Raw genomic sequence first — 19,095 nt, 5'->3', positions numbered from 1 at the left:
AAACTCCCCGGACGGTAATTAGTGAGGTGATAGATGACTCCTGATAGGAGAACGCTAGGGGGTGATTTCTTTCTTTCTCTTGTGGGAGGGAGCGATTAAATAAACAGTTTGTTTTCACTGCCCTTGTGTGAAATGTGGGACACTGATTAAACATCGGAATAGATTACCATTATTTCTTTACCACGATCATCAGTGACTTAACACAGAAGGGGTTTTAGCCTCATTCAAGAACTTCCCCCACCTCCACCCCTTCTATTCTAAGCCTGTGTCCTAGCTCTCAACAAGGTATAAGACGATTTGGCGCCGGAGCAACTGGGCGCCACACAATCGACTGAAATTCGTAAATAAACATACTTTCGTGAAGTATAGGTATTTTTAAAATATATATTTAATATAACTATTTGTATTTAAATTATTATTTAAAACTTGGTGAGAATTTAAATAGGCACACGTAATAAGTTCCAACGAGTCGAAAGTTTTATTTTTATTTTTATATAAAGCCTCAGGCATGATAATTCTCAATCCGCAATAAAAAACAACATGTTAAGACAAAAATGAATTAAAAATACTAAATATTATATTGAAACTGATTAAAATTCCTCGTCTACTTTCGGTATAAAATCGCAACGAACTTATATTTATTTCATTAAACAGTGCGGCGCCCAGTTGTCCCATTCCCTACCTAGTAATCCAGCGGTGATTTTATTCCGGACCGCCCCATGTGTGTGCGCTTAGCGACTGTAGTAATAATTTAACTTAGTACTTTACCAATCTAATTCTTTACCCAACAAGCATCCAAACCGTGCGAATCTACAATATCCCCATCCCCGTTTCATTATTTTCATTAATAATATGTAATAATAATACGTGATAACCAACGTGGTTAATAACTAGGTAATCATTTCGAAATAATATAACCCTGCAATACCTTAGTCTAAAACTAAAGCTTTATTATCTAGTTTTACCTTTAAGAGCTTTAAAACAAAAAGTACATAATGCTGGATTATAAATTTAATATACTGACAAAAACAGTGCCAAAATAATAGCTTAGTATGAAAATAAGTTGGTGTTGTTTTTCGTTTAAAATCATTTAGCGGTAATAATAATGTTGAAAAGCTCTTTATAGTCAGCTCTGAAAGATGTGAAAAGTCTGTAATGATAAGGTACGCTATAAAACAGAAACAGTGTATCCAACTTTTTAGTAGATAAAGTACAAAAAACACGACGCATCTGGGTAACAATATTATCCCCATCGCGGCTTGCCTTTCCCAGGTCATATAACGTGCTTTGAAAATCTGCTAGAGATTTTACCAAGGTTATAACATAACTAAAACATAGGAAATAATAATATATTAATTGTAAATTGATTTTTAGTAGGTAGGTGTCTACGTCATAATACAACTGAAGTGCTTATCTCTGGTTTCCTAATATTTTCCTTTTGATCAGCCTATTAACCATTTCTATGATACCTAAACACAAAAATCTGCATGTTGTGTTTGTTTGTTCCGTTATTACTAAAAAACCACTGGATCAATATTAATCAAAATTGACAGCTGAAAATGTTTGAAATTAAAGATAAAACTTCATGAAAATAGCGCACTTGCAACAATTTATCCGGAGTAGGTAGAGTGTTTGAGAAATTTGTACATATGCAGTTCGCCGTATCGTGAAATGTTTTATCTGCAATATAATATGGTCGTATAGTACTGAGATAAAATTCATCTCTAAATAAAACACGGTTCTTGTCGGTTTACAGGAAACCAGCAGCAGACAAATTAGTTAGGTTAGGTTAGGTTTTCATTCTTGAATTCATGAATATTGCCAAAATCAACTATGAAATTTGAATTAATGTTCAAATTGAATCTAATAAAATTGGAGACCGTATACCATACGGTCATCTCTTTCCGATAAAAAGCTTACGGTGAACTGTGCCACGGTGAAATGTTTTACGTACAATTTACATGTTACTATTTAGAGCAACCATAGACAGAGAAAATATGAGACAAATCGTCACTGACATCCGGTAATAATTGATATGGCACAAAAAAGAATAAAATCACAACCCTTCAGACGGTACTTTATTGGATTGTGATGGATTTGGGTTCAAGTCCCGTTCGGTCGAAATTTATTTTGAGTGAATATATAATATTATAGTTATTGATTTTCCAAAATATCTACACATAAAGACCAAGTGAAATTATTTATTTAAAGTTATCGAATATACGCCCTTGCTGCATCGAATCCAAAGCACGTCACTGTTTACTTCCCAGACACCAGTCATGGATATCTTATTTCCCATGCCTGTGCTTTAATCCCACAATATGGCGGCCATAAACTTGAGTTAACCCTTCTAATCCAAGTTCTCGAGACGCTGATTTGACGCTTCCGCCAACACTCTCACTAGGGGGGCTTCGAGCCATTTTACGACTCGTCAATGCGGGGGTTAAATACTCCCGCGACATTTTAGCCAATGCTTTTAGTGAATTTGTCAGCTTGCTAAATACCCCAGACGTGTATTTTAGTCGAGCGTTCGATGTAATACATGCTTTAATTTGTATAATAATAGATATACATGCTAGTACGGATTTAATATAAGTACTTCATAATATATTATATGGGATTGTGTATATTAAGATATTGTCATACGATAGTAATGATATAGAATAGATCAAAGAGACAATTGTAGCATTCAAATTGTCTGCCACAGGTAATAAGGCAATAATTAATATCACACTTGGATTTATGGTAGGTACCTACCTACTTTACAGTGAACAGCAGAAAATTCATGATTTCGTTTCGAGGACGCAGGGTGGTAGGTAATTGATAATAGGTACTTCATTTACGGTCGGATCTTCAGAGTAACAATATAATGATGGATGCACACTAAACTTTTTCAGTCATACTTATTTGTTTTTGTTGAATCAAGTCAATCATTTACCTCTGTAAATTCAATGATGGAGAGTGCCAACTCTAATGTATTAGTATTTTGAATTATTATTCATTATGCATGCTAATTTCAATTCATTTTAACAGTTTCAACGTGTGCGTATGTTAAAATGACTTACGACATTATATCCATAGATAATATTTTGAACAGAAGCCAACCTCTAGACCAGGGTTTCCCAAACTATTTCTGCAATGGAACACTTCGCAAAGCCGGAAATTTCAACGGAACACTTAGCTTATTTTTTAGATTGATTCTGACTAGTTAAAAATGTAAAAAAAATGTTATTAAAACACATTATTTGTTTAGTAATTACATATTTTTTCAATATATAACTATAATATAATATATGAAAATATGAATAAATAAAGCACTTGGGTAATGACTTTGATAATTTTGAGTCCTTGAATTGTATATTTTCTTGATGTCAGGCACAATATTAGTAAGTTGCATTCTAATATCTGGTGTGGCGTCGAGCCTGTTCCTGCATTTTGACTTCGTTGCAGCATAAATAGAAAATCCCGCTTCGGATAAATAGGCCGTAGAAAACGGAAGTAAAACAATCATGGTCCCCATATCCTGAAACGAGCCTTCAGGCTAAGATCTTTGGCGGGCCCCTTACCTATCTCTAATGTTAAAGGCAGTGCCACATCACATTAACATTTTTCAAATTTTGTTACAGCTCAAATTAAGGGCCCGGCCCTTATTCAGTGTATTATGAACTATTTTTTCTATTTTTAATACATCTACTTTCATCATGGAGTTGTCGAGTATCAATACCCAATAATCAAAAATTACATCGTTCAATTATATAATTTAAAATTAGCAAATGTTAATAGCCATGCAGTATAATAGCGCTGCAGGCGACTTTTTTAATTATCAAAGCAAATTTGTGATTATCTTGTGTGTTTATCTTACTTATCTGATCAACCCGCCACGCCGGGCCCACCCAGAGCCCGTGCCCCCAGGCTAAAGCCCTGTCAGCCCCCCTTGTGGGGGGGGGGGCATGAAAACAATAATAGCTTGTTTTGAAAAATTGGGGTACTCTTCTGACAAACTCGCCCAGAAATCATTTAACGGTTGATCTTCAAATAATCAGAGTCACTAATTAAATCAATAAGATTTCCATAGTCACTTGCGCTTAAGCCTACTGGTTTAGCTGTCACGGAAAATGGATTCCGAACCCAGGAATCGTCCTTACTAGTTTTCAGAAAATATTGTAAAAGTGTATAAAACCTTTCCAAAGTGTCGCGGAACATCTATTCAGGTTCGGCGGAACACTGGTGTTCCGCGGAACATAGTTTGGGAAACCCTGCTCTAGACCATAGATAAAAGACAACATTCTTATAGAAAATACATAGTGCCAACCGCTAAAAACAAAAAACACGCAATTTTGACGTGAATCGAAAATATGTAGGCACGTAGAAAATGATAAAAAAACGTTCATTGAGTCCTGCGAGTGTCGATGTAGTGCAGTTCAACGTGAGGTGCCCTCGTTGTTGTTCTAGTGATTTCGGCAGATTTTGCCAACTGACAATGTACGTTTAAAGGTTTAAAATGTGCTACGGAATGGGAGCATCAGTCTGATAACATTTGAACACCAAGAAAAACGACATTACACACTTTTTTCCCGTAGAGGCAGCTTACGGTGACGTGACCTGATAGTACGCGACGTGCATCTTAATATATTTGGCGCTTTAATGTCAAATAACAAATCCAAAAAAAGATTTCCTTACCATTCATTCGATGTCGTTTTCTTCCCGTTGAAAGTCGAGTTAGTAAACAATACACCCTCCGGCCTCACACGCCCCCTCGTATCATGCGCGTGCTTATGTTAATTTTGTTTATTTCTTGTTCATTAGTAAGCCGTGCTTTCTAAGCATGCCTTGCGTTTATAAATAGAAAGCTATCGGCAGTAAAAGCTCCCGTGACTTTGTAATGTAATCTATTACCTACCTGTGTTTAACCTACCCTTGTTACTGGTTGCCTAACATGCCCTGTTATCCTGCGCTGAGCTGAACCCTCTTTAATTGGACAGGTTTCGACGTAATTGGTGGATCTATAGCGCAGAATTAACCTTATAAACATGTCCTTTGTTTAAAATCTTCGTATAATGTGTTCCTCTTTTATTTCGATTCAATACACATTGAAGTTATTGGGTTTTTACTGAGATTTAAACAACCTTCGCTAGACGCATTCATTCATATGAACATAGTCATATTTGTAGTTTTAATACTTGTCTATACGTCATTTTTTTCGCTTTCTTGGTAGCAGTGGCGAAGAGTGAAAATATGTTGTTATCCAACATAAATAGTTCACACAAAACTTTGTCACTTATCCGTATTTGTTTTCATTGAACTAAGATTACAAATTACAGATAAGCACTGTTAGTTAGTTTTTAAATTGCAATTAAACCATACGTACATCATTTTGGATATTTTATAGTTAATAGAAAAAAAATATCTTTTAATTATGGTTTGGTTAGCAGGGTTTAGTTGAATTTAAAAAATTCTAACAAACACCATCTCCATTTTGTACTCTTAATTCAATAAAAACCATCAAGTATGGCTGAAAAAATGTACACTATTTTTGTCGGACCTCCGCAGCCTACCTCCACTATAATGGTTTGGTTTAGGCAGGGTTTAATTGTATTTTAAAAACTAACCAGCACCATCTGCCATTTATTTTGTATTCGTTCAATGAAAACAAATACGTAATACGACTGACAAAGTTTAGTGTGCACTATTTATGTCGTATTTTAACAGCCTACCTCGACCCTTTGTCACCGCTTGGTAGTTATATTACTGTAGATCTGTTTTATTTTTATTTGGGTAAACTTCAATTCTATCTTTCCATCTTTTGAGAGGACTGCCGGAAGAATAACAGCCAGTAAAATACATCTTTCATGTAACACGATGTGTGGGTTCCTAGTTTTATCCAACATTTTCAATAATAATTAATTCATTTACAATAAATTCACAAAATTTAAAAAATACATCATGTCAAATGATGACATGTGTCAAAGTCATAAATTGATAGCGTCCATAATGCGATAGATGTGGGTTCAACCCCTATTCGGTCCAAGATTCTTCTAATGGTCTCTGAGTCTGTTGTATATTATGTATATTTTTTAATATTTATCTAGTTCATTAGTCAAAATTTAGGATTCTACTAATTTTGAAAATATTATATAGATCAATGTTGTTTATATAAAAATGATAACAAGCAAACTGACCACGTGGCATCAATTGGTAACAATTTCAGATTGATATCCCACTAATGTAAAAATAAGTTTCTTTGGAAGTAGGTACATAGACCATATTATTTTAAATACACTTGATATTTGCCTTCAAATCTGAATAGAATGCCACATCGCAAATCAATAATTACCGCGAGCTTTTTTATCTCAAGATATAAAGTTTGCGAATAAAAAGTCCCCAGTAGGTACATAAATAGGCACGTGGTCTAGAAATAAGTAGATATAGTCGTAACACACCCCTAACCGTAAAAGCTTTCGGTAATGCTTCTGTATTGTAAGTTGAAGCTAACATAACGATTATCTGAAGCTTTCATAACAAACAATTCGTCTTGCAATCAAATAATACCACTTAATAATAATAGTCTGTATATTGGTTTCCTTTTATTTAAGTACATGCTTTTACCAATTTTCATAATAGTTTGCAGAAAATAACTTGGCTAATTTCTAGATCAGCGCAAATAATTTAAGGTCGTTGTGTGATTTCCTTTACGAGATATGAATATTTTTTTGAAGTTTCCATATATTGCCATATATACAAAAAACAATACAATCAAATGGCATTAAATCTATCTACCTACAGTTCTACAAACTTATCTAAAGAACGATCTAAAATGGAACTACGAACTACCATATGGACGTCATTCGAACGTCATATTCTGTCCAGTTGCGAGTCTTGATTGTGTAGTTTTCGACAGTGGTTCCCCCATCCATTCTTTAGATACAGACCTACAAACTTATCTGTAGAATTATCGAGAGCAACGAAAAGGTGATAAACCTTTTTTCAAGGAAAAAAGACAGAAGAATCAATTTTATAATGAAATAAAAATACATAATATACTGTTTAATTTTAATAATTTTGATGTTAATACTTAATAGTAAAATATAATCCAAATAAACATTTATTTTTATTTTTAATAACCGCAGCACCCCCAGATATAATATCCACGAGCCGCCACTGTAACTAACTAATCGCTTGATAATATTATGGTATTAGCGCACTGTAAGCATCTGTAAAACTATTATGAGAATATTATTTGTTTTCTTTCACGACCCGATTAAAATAAACCATTCCCCCGATTTTTCATGTTTAGAATTCTTGATTATATGTGTATGTTTAATACGTATAATCTCGCTTTCATTTTAATATGTTTTCTCTCATGCGTTACAAATAATTCAAGACAAATATAATAAATTATTATACAAGGTAATTATTGCAATTTATTTATTTGTTGTCTGTAGACCAACTGTTTACGCGTACAGTACTGTGTTCCGTTGTTCTCGCCAACGATTGCATCAAACAATGTATCAGGAAAAGTGAGAAATACGGGGGAAAGTCAGTGCAGCGTCGCGTCGCCATCATCGCGTCCTTTGGTCCCCCAAATATTGCGACCCTCCTCCCCCCGCCGCGTCCCTCGCACCCACCAAACTGTTTCTGCGCCATTAATTCCCTTACCAATTCCGCGAACCTAAGAAACATCGTAAAACCTACAACAGGCCAACATTGAACAACGTTGCACTGACTGGCGTTGTTTTATGTTTTAGAAAAACTCATCATAGGCACTTACTACTTAGGTACATACAGTTGTTGAACTGTTAAAACCTCCGATGTGACAATTTTGTAAAAAAATGTTTTTTTTATATTTTGTTTGTTTATATTCAACCATTAATGTTACTACGACTACTACTTAGTTTGCGCCACTTCCCTCGGTCCATCGCCAACCTGACCTGACGCGTAGATCGCTTTTGTAGCACCGTTACAGGGTGAGGGAGGGCCGACCACGGCGACGGGAACCCTTGATGTTGTGCCACAAGGGTACGAAGTGTCGCACTCTCTGACGGCATGAGGAACGCATGTCCCAGCCACGTGAAGCGTGTCTTCGTGATTACCTCAATCACCGAGAGCTGCCGTGTCCGCTCCTTTGTAATGTTATAATATAATGCCACCAATATATGTATATCTATATAATATATCAGTGGCGAAGACTCCATACTAGGCGATTATTTAAAACCTACCTTCTTAACAAATATAAATTTAAATATCCTAGACACATTTCAAATGTAAACAGAGATATTATATTTTATTCTCTAAGCTCTAAACAACAGAACAATCCATCTCTAAGTATTGAATTTAGAATTTGCATACGCATATATATACTGTATTCAAGTCTATCGAATCTTCTACTAACACATGCAAATAAAGACTTGGTATAATCCAAAGTTTTTTTGTATGAACTTTGATGGTGTTTGTCCTTGATATCTGAGGACTGTTGGACTGTGAACACTTCATTATATGAAACGGGTAATGCTTTCACGACTACGCATACATACCTTTACTCATTGGCCATGCTATTGTGCGCACAGTAGGCAAACTCCGGGTGGCTTACCGGACAAGAAGTCCAACTAACGTATTCGATCGTTATACATACAGATAGAAAACCAGCGACGATAGACCCAAGATACTGAAGACAGATTTTTTTATGATTTAATGAAGGGTCATTAATTACAAAGTCCACTTAATGTCCTCAAATAATATAATATTACCAGTATTAAATGCACGTTTTGTTTACGTGACAAACTTTAATGCATATTTCTGATGCATACATAGATATTACAAATTATATATTCTTCAATACGTATTTATTAAAGTTTATCCCATACTTTTCTAGGTTTGGGAAATATACCTTCTTATAGCCTCACCCAGGAGGTAATACACTGCCCTTATTGATGTACTCCCTAGTTATCAGTCTTGCCAACTGTCATTGACAAACACATGCCAGACGGGGTATGAAAACAAGCTATTTGGCAGGAAAAACGATAGATTTTTTAAAGATAAAATTGCAAGTAAATTAACTTATTAAGAACATAGCCAATACCTTTGCTTTCGCTTATCGAAAAAAAATGCAAAAATCAAAAAAAATGTCGATACGTCGTGTAAAAACCTCACATTTTAACATAAATATATTTCAAAATTGACAACAGATACCTACCTATAATGTGTCAACGGCATATAAGTTCCATTTCATGTTTGAAGACGAGAGCTTCTTTCTTGTAGGACAGACAAAGACTTAAAGAACATACCGTTTAGCAGTTTAGATGAATAAATAATTGTTAAATTGTTATTTTACATGCGCGGCGATTCGGAATAATACACAAAAACATTAAATAATGCATGAAATTATTTCATTGTGTTTTATTTGTCACTAATATATGTACCAATCTACCTGCATTAAGTATCTGATAGTCAAAAATTTGATGGGGATGAAAATAAATAAACTAAAAATATAGCTTCTTTCAACACATTTAAAGCTGTTATCAAAAAATTCCAGTGAAGACGCCACAAACCTAATGCATTTTTTTGCAAGCTAGATGCCTATCGAAAAATGCTAGATCTGATAATAAAAACGCTAAATTGGCAACGCTGCTAGAACTGATAAATACTGCACATATCGTCGCCAATTTTCAACAAACACGTATCTCAATTTTTGCCTGTTTTGAGTTGTTTTATATAATGAATTCAGAATTTGAATACGCACATATTCCACTATCACGTATCTCAAAACATACTTTATAACATAATAGATTCCTCTCCTGAAAAGTTTTTTGAGATACGTGTTTGTAGAAAAATTACGACGATATGCTCTTAATATTACATACATACGTTATGCATTATAATATAAAAATAATATGATTATGTTTAATAGACACGGATTTTCTTGATATTATTATAAGTATTATTAATATTTACTTTCGTTTTACCGTTTGTATATTTTTCTCATTTTCCTGATGCGGCTCGCTACGATTTTGTCGCATTTCCACGTAAAATGGCCCTGTGTGCGGCGCAGTGGCAAACGTCGTTACATGGCGATTTATCGCTCGCAAGTTCGAACCGAAGTGAAGGCTATATTATTCACAATAATGAGAAATGCGATACCCAACCACACCGCCACAACAATATTATTTACTCTTTTCACCCCTAAAACTTCGAAGGGGTTCCGCATTGACTTTATTATATTAATACGTTGAATTCAGTTAAACCCCAACTTACGTTTTATTGACTTACGACAATTCGTATTTACATTACTAATAGTTGAAATATTTTCATTTGAACAAGTCTGGAAGTCACATATTCAATAATTTGCAGGAGATCGTTTTAACATAGTTAATCTCATCATCAGCCGGGGTCAATCCACTGCTGGATGAAGGCCTCCCCAAGCTTTCTCCAACTCTCTCGGTCCTGTGTCATTCGCTGCCACGTATTTCCGCCGAACTTTACCAGTTCGTCAATCCAGCGGCTTTTAGGGCGGCCCTGTGGCCGTTTCATGCCCCTCGGGTACCACTGGATGACGGCATTTGTCCAGCGGCTGCCCTTTCGGCGAGCAATGTGCCCCGACCATCTCCATTTCAGCTGTTTGGCAACGTCTATTACATCGCGTACTCCTGTCTGCTTCCTAACCCATTCGTTTCTCTTACGATCCTTTCGCGTGATGCCCAACATACACCTCTCCATGCCTCGCTATGTGACTCTTAGCCTTTGGACATCTATCGTGTTGAGGGTCCACGTCTCGCAGCCATACGTGAGCACGGGTAGCACACATTGGTTGATCACCCTACGCTTAAGACATAATGGTAGGTCACTCTTGAAGATACTATTCAGACGTCCGAAAGCACTCCATCCCAGCTTTGTTCTTCGAACAATTTCATCGTGCATGCTTCCGTCTATGGACACCTGCTGTCCGAGATAGACGTAGCTGCTGACTTGCTCGAGTTGGGTGCCATAAATACAGATAATCGCAGGGTCCGAAAAACAGTTCCTCATCACTTTTGTCTTTGAGACATTTCCTAAGTTAATCTAATCTAGTTAAAATACTCACTCGCGGTCGGATTAAAACTCCGTATGTTGTACTTCTGCACTTTTGCAATTAATCTTTTTGCTATGGCTCAAAACAAAAATGACTTAAATTGGACATCCACTCTTTTAGCTCTAAAGCAGGCACGGGCAAACCGCCCCCCCTCCCCAACTATTTTTCTGTGTGCGCGCCTACGGTGGACGGATTTTAATTGATACCAATCATTTTTTGTTAGTTATCTTTTAAGATTTATAAATAAACCAAAACCAAAGTTGTGTTCAGAAGATTCTTGTGTTTTTGTGTGTAGTGTTTTTGAATCATAATATTTAAGTTATTTATTATTTATATAGACACATTTTATGCATCATTATTTTCATCAATAGTCCTACTAAAATATGATGTATACTTATTTATGCAAATATAAAATAATTTAAGTAGGTAGGTTGTTTCAAAGAACTCCCTTCTGAAATATTTCAAATATGAGTTAGAATAGTTTTGCATTCAGCTGACGAAACACAACCCTATTGCAACTTTTAATTTTAGAAACCAGGTAGCCACCATTGTTTCGACGATCGCTATTATAAGAGTATTAATATCTACTTATAAACTTCTTGACCACAAGATCTCAATATGACCTCTCTGCTTCCAGCATTCGGCATCGGTTCCATGATTTACTCGGGGCTGGAGTTCGGGCAGTACTTCGAGCTGGAGCCGGACACCAACTGTCACAACGTCCTGCTGGCTCTCACCCCGGCCACCAGGATGGCCTTCATCTTCATCCAGATGTACTTCATATTCCTCAACAATGAGGTACCTACCTACCTTATATATAATAAATTAATATATTAATGCCTCCCCACGTTAAAACTAAAATTTTGAGAGATCCTTACACAATCTATGAATCTTAGTAAACATCGAGATTTCAAGAAAAATGAAAACCTTAGGTCCAAACACATATTGAAACACAACATGTAATATTTTAGGCCTACATCATGGGTGTTTACTTACCTACCTATTTTCTTCTGTTTTTCCCATGTAGGTATTCAGGTGGTTTTGATTACTTATGTATTTTTAAGTGTTTTATTTAAACATGAATTTGATCTCAATACTATACAGCCATCTCTTCTGATACAACAGCTCACGTTGAACTATGAGACGGCCAGCTGCATACATACAAATTTCTAGACTTGATTGTGTGTGCGTCGTCTTAATTGGTAAAGCACTCGTCTGGATTGCGATAGATGAGGTTTCAAACATTTATCTTGATTTCTTGATTTGTGACCATTTCTTTTTTTGGAGATATCATGTTCTTATCTACAAGAAATTAAGTATCGTCATAAATCCGTTACCGTTCCTGTTTCAGCAAATGAAAGTGTACAAGCACAAGGTGGTGGCGAGGTTCGGACTGATGCACATGGTTGGCACGAACCTCTCCGTCTGGCTGAACGTCCTCATCCAGGAGACCAAGCACGAGATCCTCACCTTCTACAACCCTGAAAATGATACCCTGGGAATATCACACAGGATAGGTAATTATACATTATTTGTCCAAGAAGATGCTGTCACTTATCAATCAATCCAATTTCACTCTCAGTACGATATAAAAAAAACATCCTTTTAACTTACTTTATCAGTATCATCTATTTATTATTTTGGCGGGTCTCGTGGTTGAGGGACGAGACCGCTGTGATTGGGGATGACCAGGAGGTGAAGATTGAGAGTTGTCAAAAGGAGAGATGAGAAGTCGAGAATTGCTAGTTGCTCCGATGGATGGAGGAGCGAGTTTTATTTGCAGCGTAAACAATCAGTACAAGAGCGTTATGTTACAATACTTATGATACTGTTCCGAGGTCCGAGCTCGGTGGAATAGAATGCTGTGCGGACAGTGGCGAAGGCTCCATACTAAGCGATTATTTAAAGCCTACCTTCTAAGAAAACTATATCTTCAAGTATTTATTTCAAATTGCAATAAAAAAATATATAGAAAATTTTAAAATATTAAGAGTCATCTATTGTGTGAATTTGAATGTAGACTATGTAAATTAGCCGAGTTTAGAATCAAACAAAAAATTACAAGCGAGTGACGACATCTGTTGTTTTTCTTTGAATGACGATTGTCGATTATTGACTTCATAATCGAAAATGGTTTTCTATACCTTATATGACTCATGTCTTCGAGCAAGTCTACAAATTTTATCACGTCTTGGAAGCGTTCGAGTGACCGCCTTCCAACTCTTTTTGCAAAGTTTATTGTCTATGCCTGCCGCTTTAAATAATAATAAATAAATAAGATGATTTAAAAAAATAATGTCTATTGGGTTCAATCAGATATAATTATTAATTGATTTTAAAAATAACAAATAATTGTATCTCGTGATAATTATTTAGATTAGTTCAGTCATAGACAAACATAATTTATATCGTTTTAATTCAGTCAGATTGTTGTTCAAAACATGGTGGTATAGTTTTATTTTGTGAGACAATTCTGTGATTTATTGTATTCTGAATGTGGATAGATTATCTTTTTTTGTACCCTAAGTCATTCGTCAGTGCTTCAAATACAAATTATTTGTAAAAATGTCTAGTTTTCCAACTGAAATTGGTCATTGCTGTAGTACAGATCAAATTTTAAAAATATCATTTTCAAGTTTGACGTTTAACCAAAAATCAGAAATTATCAAAGCTGGAAGATCAACCGTTCATTTAAATTTGCATACAGCAAAAAAAACTTATGTTAGACATTTCCACAACAATTTATATGACAAATATTCGTTTTTGACTGGCAGTTGTCAATTAAATAAACTATATTGTTGGCCATGTATGCTATTTGCCACAGATAAGTCTGCGTGGAATTATTCTGGTATAAGTGATTTAAATAATTTGACAAATTCAGTGGTAAAACATGTGACTATAGAAAAACATTTACATTCAATCGTAAATCTGGAATCTTTTGGTAAAACTAGAATCGAATTTGCCGTTGATAAACAACAAAAGACAATTGCTAGAGTACACAATGAGAAAGTCGACAGAAATCTTAATATAATGCGTAGATTGATAGATACAACAATTTTTTTGGGTAAACAAGAATTATCTTTTCGAGCACACGATGAAAGTGAATCATCAAATAATCGTGGAAATTTCATAGAATCTCTTCAATTTTTATCATCTTACGATTCTGTAATTGAAGGACATTTTAATTCATTAAAATCTTCGTGCGCCTTTTCTGGATTATCAGGTGAGATTCAGAATGATTTAATTTCGTCAATATCATCCGTAATTATTTCAGAAATTAAGGCTGAAATTGCAGAAGCTAGTTTTGTTTCTATAATGATAGATGAAACACCAGATATTAGTCGCCGTGAACAGTTAACAACCATTTTGCGATACGTTTCAAATAATTCTGTAGAAGAACGATTTTTAGGTTATGTAGACGTAAGTTCAGAGAGAACTGCCATTGTTTTGAGTTCACATGTATTCTCCATATTAGAAAAGTTTAATTGTAGTGAAAAATTGGTAGCGCAAAGTTATGATGGGGCTGCAGTAATGTCTTCAGAATTAAACGGAGTTCAATCAAAAGTTCGAGAAAAATGTTCTATGGCCATATTTGTACCGTGCCATGCTCATATTTTAAATTTAGTTTTATCTAGATCCGTTGAAAATGTTGCGGAATGTAAAAAATTTTTTGGACACATTAATAAATTAGTGAGTTTTTTTAATACATCTACAAAGAGAAGTGCATTGCTCAATGAAATAATGGATCGCCGTCTTCCAAGTGTTGCATCGACCACTCTCGTATACTTAATGTAATACATGACAATAGATCTGATTTCATAACGACATTCGAGACAATACAGAATAATTCTTCTAAATGGGATGAAGATTCTTTAACCTTTGCAGATGCTTATGATAGTAAATTTAAAGAATTTGAATTTAACTTTTACTTAGGAATATTCTCCGAAATCTATGCCCGAACGGATATTTTATTTAAAATTATTCAAAGTAGAACTGTAAACATTTCTTATTCCATTAAAAAAATTAACGAATTTAAAAAATGGTTAGAGACCGACTTCCAAAATAGTTTTAGTAATTTATATAATAAATATAAAAACCTCTGTGAACCACCAAAAAAACGTCGCAGAAATGAATTAAATGATGAGCAATATTTTAAAATCATTTTTAAGGAGGTTTGCGATAACATTTTAATGCAAATGAACGATAGATTTGTTTCATTTGAAAAATTAAATTTTTTAGAATTACTTGAACCGACGCTATTTAAATCGTTTAAACGAAAATTTCCAGATAAACTATTTGAATCCCTGAAAAACAGTTATTCTGGTATTTTTGATTCAAGTCAATTGAAAAACGAACTTAAAGTCATTTATTCTTTACCAGAATTTCAAGATTCAAATTTAAGAGAGTTGTTCGAATATTTTAAAAACAAAAAATGTCTAGTGGAAGCTTTCTCACAGACTTATAAACTAGTCAAATTATTTTTAACGCTACCGACCACGACAGCGACGGCAGAAAGGAGTTTTTCTACTCTAAAACGTGTCCACACATATTGTCGAAATACTCAAAATCAAACTAGATTATCGAATCTTTCAATTATAGCTATTGAAAAAGAATTATTAATTAAATTAAAACGTGGGCAAACATTTTATGATGATGTTTTAAAAAAATTTCTGCAGAAAAACAGACGAATTGACTTAGAGTACAAATGATCATATAGTAAGCCTTTATATTAATTACCTACTGAAATATCTTGAAGTGTTTTGAATGGCAAAATGACAACAACGGCTTTTTTCAAAGCCACCAATGATATATTTTTGGGCGTATGTTACGTGTATGAATGTTTATGAAAATACATAATTTAAACTCATCGCTCAATTTTATACCGTCGGTGAGCTATTGAAATTTCAACGATTCAGTGTGGCGTTGTCATTAGTGTGCACATATTATTATTCATCAGTACTAATATCGTAAGTATTATCTTCTTATTTCCTGTAAGTATACCTTACAAGTGTGCTATTTTTCTCTGATCTCTACAGCTTACCTCTTCCCAAAAGTCACCCTTCGCCACTGTGTGCGGAGCAACTTATACGAAGCTTACTGATCAGACCGAGATTAAGATTGATACTAATATGTATTTAGACTGGCTAACTCATCAACTATGGACATTCGGTAAATTGCATCATTGCTGATGAAGTTTGCAATTGAGAAATCTGCTGCCCTCCGCATTATTGCACTTCGAACGTTTCAATCCCATTGATGAATCTTACGCGTGTAGAATATGCTGACTGTAGATGCGACGATTGTGCGATAGTTTAAATGACTTGCTAATTCTTACACTGTCGAAATAATGCTGACAAGGCCCGAAGCCATTGACCGCTATACTATCATCAAAAATATTTAAGAAAAAGATTCTTATATTCAGACAGGTAACCCCCCCCCCCCCCAGCAAGTCCAAATTCAAATTAATTTTTAATAATATTTTTATCGGTCACACAATTATTTTGATGTGTGTCCAGTGACGTTCCGTGGGGGTAGGCAGATTAAGCGTCGCTTGAGGGCGGCAGTTACTCGAAGGGCGGCAAATCGAGGAGAATCATTTGGTATACATGAAATACCTACCTAAACTTAGTAATAAATAAAATATCTTCCATTAAAAATTCAGCGGAAACAAAATGTATTAATTAACATAAACCGTGCACGAATGATACAAAATACTGTATAAAAAAATTGGGTGACATTTTGGCGCTGCCCAGGGGCGGCATTTTGTCTAGGGACGTCACTGTATGTGTCACATGCCAGGAATTGTCATAATGAATAGAATCACATGCGTACAATCAAATTATTTGACAGTAGGTATTGACAAATTTTACACAATAAGTGCAGACAGGCCAAGCAGGGTAAACTAGTTATAATATGATAAACTACCGTCGATAGCCGCCTTGTGTATAGAATAGACCCGCTGGAATCACTATCAATTATTATTGTTGTAATACAAAAATTTCATTTTACTTTCTTTTTTATAGTAAATAGTATTAACCTCTAATCTTATATATTAACAATAGGTAGATAGATATAAATATTGCCTGAAGTACCAAAAAAACCAAACCGAATCGTATTTAAACTACAAAACTTTCATCGACTAAGATTTTAATTCAAATTTGATATCCTAAATCGACAGTAGTAAATTTCCATACTTACCATGTCAATTTTTCTGCTTCCAGCTCTCAAAAACACATTCCATTCACTAGTACCGCCAGTTCCATCCGATCACCCCGCGTCGGCACACCTACGAGTGGCCCGCGGACTGAAAGGGCCCCACCATATCTTCGAATGCCGGAGGAGCAACATCATGGGAACTCTCGTCCAAGACGCATCACCCTTCCTCTTCCCCTGCACCATCGAATATTCGCTCATCTGCGCCGCCATCTTGTACGTCATGTGGAAGAACATCTCCAAATTCCCCAAGAAGAACATAGCAGCCGCATTGAGCAAACTGAAAATGGAAGGCCATAATTATAAAAGATCACCTCATATCTATTCGGTAGACTGCGCTAGAGCTCACAAGGGTTTGTTTGTCGGTATTTTGATATTAGTACTGACAATCATATCTTTAATATTGTTTTTCGTCCTCATTTCAAAGCACGAGTTTGTTAATTTGGCCGTTATTGAAGTGAACATCTGTGAGTTGACTCTGTACGCCATGACGACTCTTGCTACGCTCATCGGAATGGTGCAGGTCCGTCATTTAAGATATGATGGAAACCGTAATTTGGAATTAGATAATATTCTGTTAATTGGCGCTCAAACAGGTATGTTTATTTACAGCACGTTCACGATAATCGGTGGACATTTTACAATTGAAAAAAATACTATACTCGTTCTTATAACGGCTCTATCATCTCTTATTCAAACGACGTGTCAGACAATGTTTATATTAGACGCTAGTAAGAGATCCGTTTGCACGCCGGACCAGATTAGAAAAAAGCCCGGTAGAGAGATAGTCACGTTTCTACTGGTGACGAATCTTGCCATGTGGGCGATTAATACGCTTGAAAAGAGCAGGGCCGAGTCGCATCCTATTCAGTTACATTTCTACGGCCTGTGGGCTTGGACGATAATAACGCACGTTTCGATGCCTTTGGCAATCTTTTACAGGTTTCATTCTACGGTTTGCTTATGTGAGATCTGGAAGAGGGCCTACAAAATGAAACCAACGTACATGTAGCAATCAGAGGGGAGGTATTGAGCGATTATGAAATTAATGTGAGAAGAGTTTTCAGCTTACTCTAAATCTGTTTTTGTTTAGTTTATTGAATTTTATGAGATTTGTTGATGTTTTTATTAGCAGTGACATACAAAATGTCCACGTTTGGAGAGCATTTTCTACACAACAGCAGACTATGGTCAGACAAGGTAAAATAGACCCAGAAAATACGATTGAAACAAACTCAAGCTGACTTTTTTGCCATTAAAATATATATATTAAATACATTGTAGAAAATAAGTACTTCCAAAAACAACTTTAATCAAAATTATGTAAATCAAAACGACTTAAGTCAAAGTGATGTAAATCAAAATGACTTAAGTCAAAGTGATACAAGTCAAAATGATGTAAGTCAAAACAATGTAGGTAAATCAAGATAGAAATGTTTATACAACCCGATACTCATCATCATCAGCCTGAATCTATCCACTGCTGGATCAAGGCCTCTCCAAGCTGATTCCACTACTCTCAGTCCTATGCGTTGCTACGTACTTCCGCAGAACTTTATCATTTCATCGATCCAGCGGCCTCTAGTAAGTTTGGTTCCTCTTGGATAACACTGGATGACTAAATTTGTCCAACGATTGTCTCTTCTTCGAGCTATGCCAATTTCTATTCCCGATACTAACGTGACATAACTGGTTCTCTATAGTCAGTTGGATCAATTTAAGGATTCCACAGAGTGGAGGTTTTTGTATTAACTGATTTTTATTTTTACTAGAAATGGAATTTAACCAATCGCTTAACCTATTAGGTCCATACTCTGAAA

General features: G+C 35.2%; 1 protein-coding gene across 1 annotated transcript in view; it reads left to right on the top strand.

Moving 5' to 3' along the window:
• Nucleotides 1–18,350, top strand: part of LOC147064240 (proton channel OtopLc-like) — a 252,185-nt gene extending 233,835 nt beyond the window's left edge. The window contains exons 7-9 of the mRNA XM_085958679.1: nt 11,700–11,860; nt 12,414–12,579; nt 17,284–18,350. Of these exons, the coding sequence (XP_085814805.1) occupies nt 11,700–11,860; nt 12,414–12,579; nt 17,284–18,287 (1,331 nt within the window). The 3' untranslated portion in view covers nt 18,288–18,350. The remainder of the gene's footprint in view (nt 1–11,699; nt 11,861–12,413; nt 12,580–17,283) is intronic.
• Nucleotides 18,351–19,095: the final 745 nt, after the last annotated feature.

This window comes from Rhyacophila brunnea, unplaced genomic scaffold (genome assembly GCF_057557595.1).
Source record: "Rhyacophila brunnea isolate RB1 unplaced genomic scaffold, BYU_Rbru_1.0 scaffold_8, whole genome shotgun sequence".
Lineage (NCBI taxonomy): Eukaryota > Metazoa > Arthropoda > Insecta > Trichoptera > Rhyacophilidae > Rhyacophila > Rhyacophila brunnea.
The sequence above is the reverse complement of the archived record's forward strand: the minus strand, read 5'-3'. Positions and strand labels throughout refer to the sequence as shown.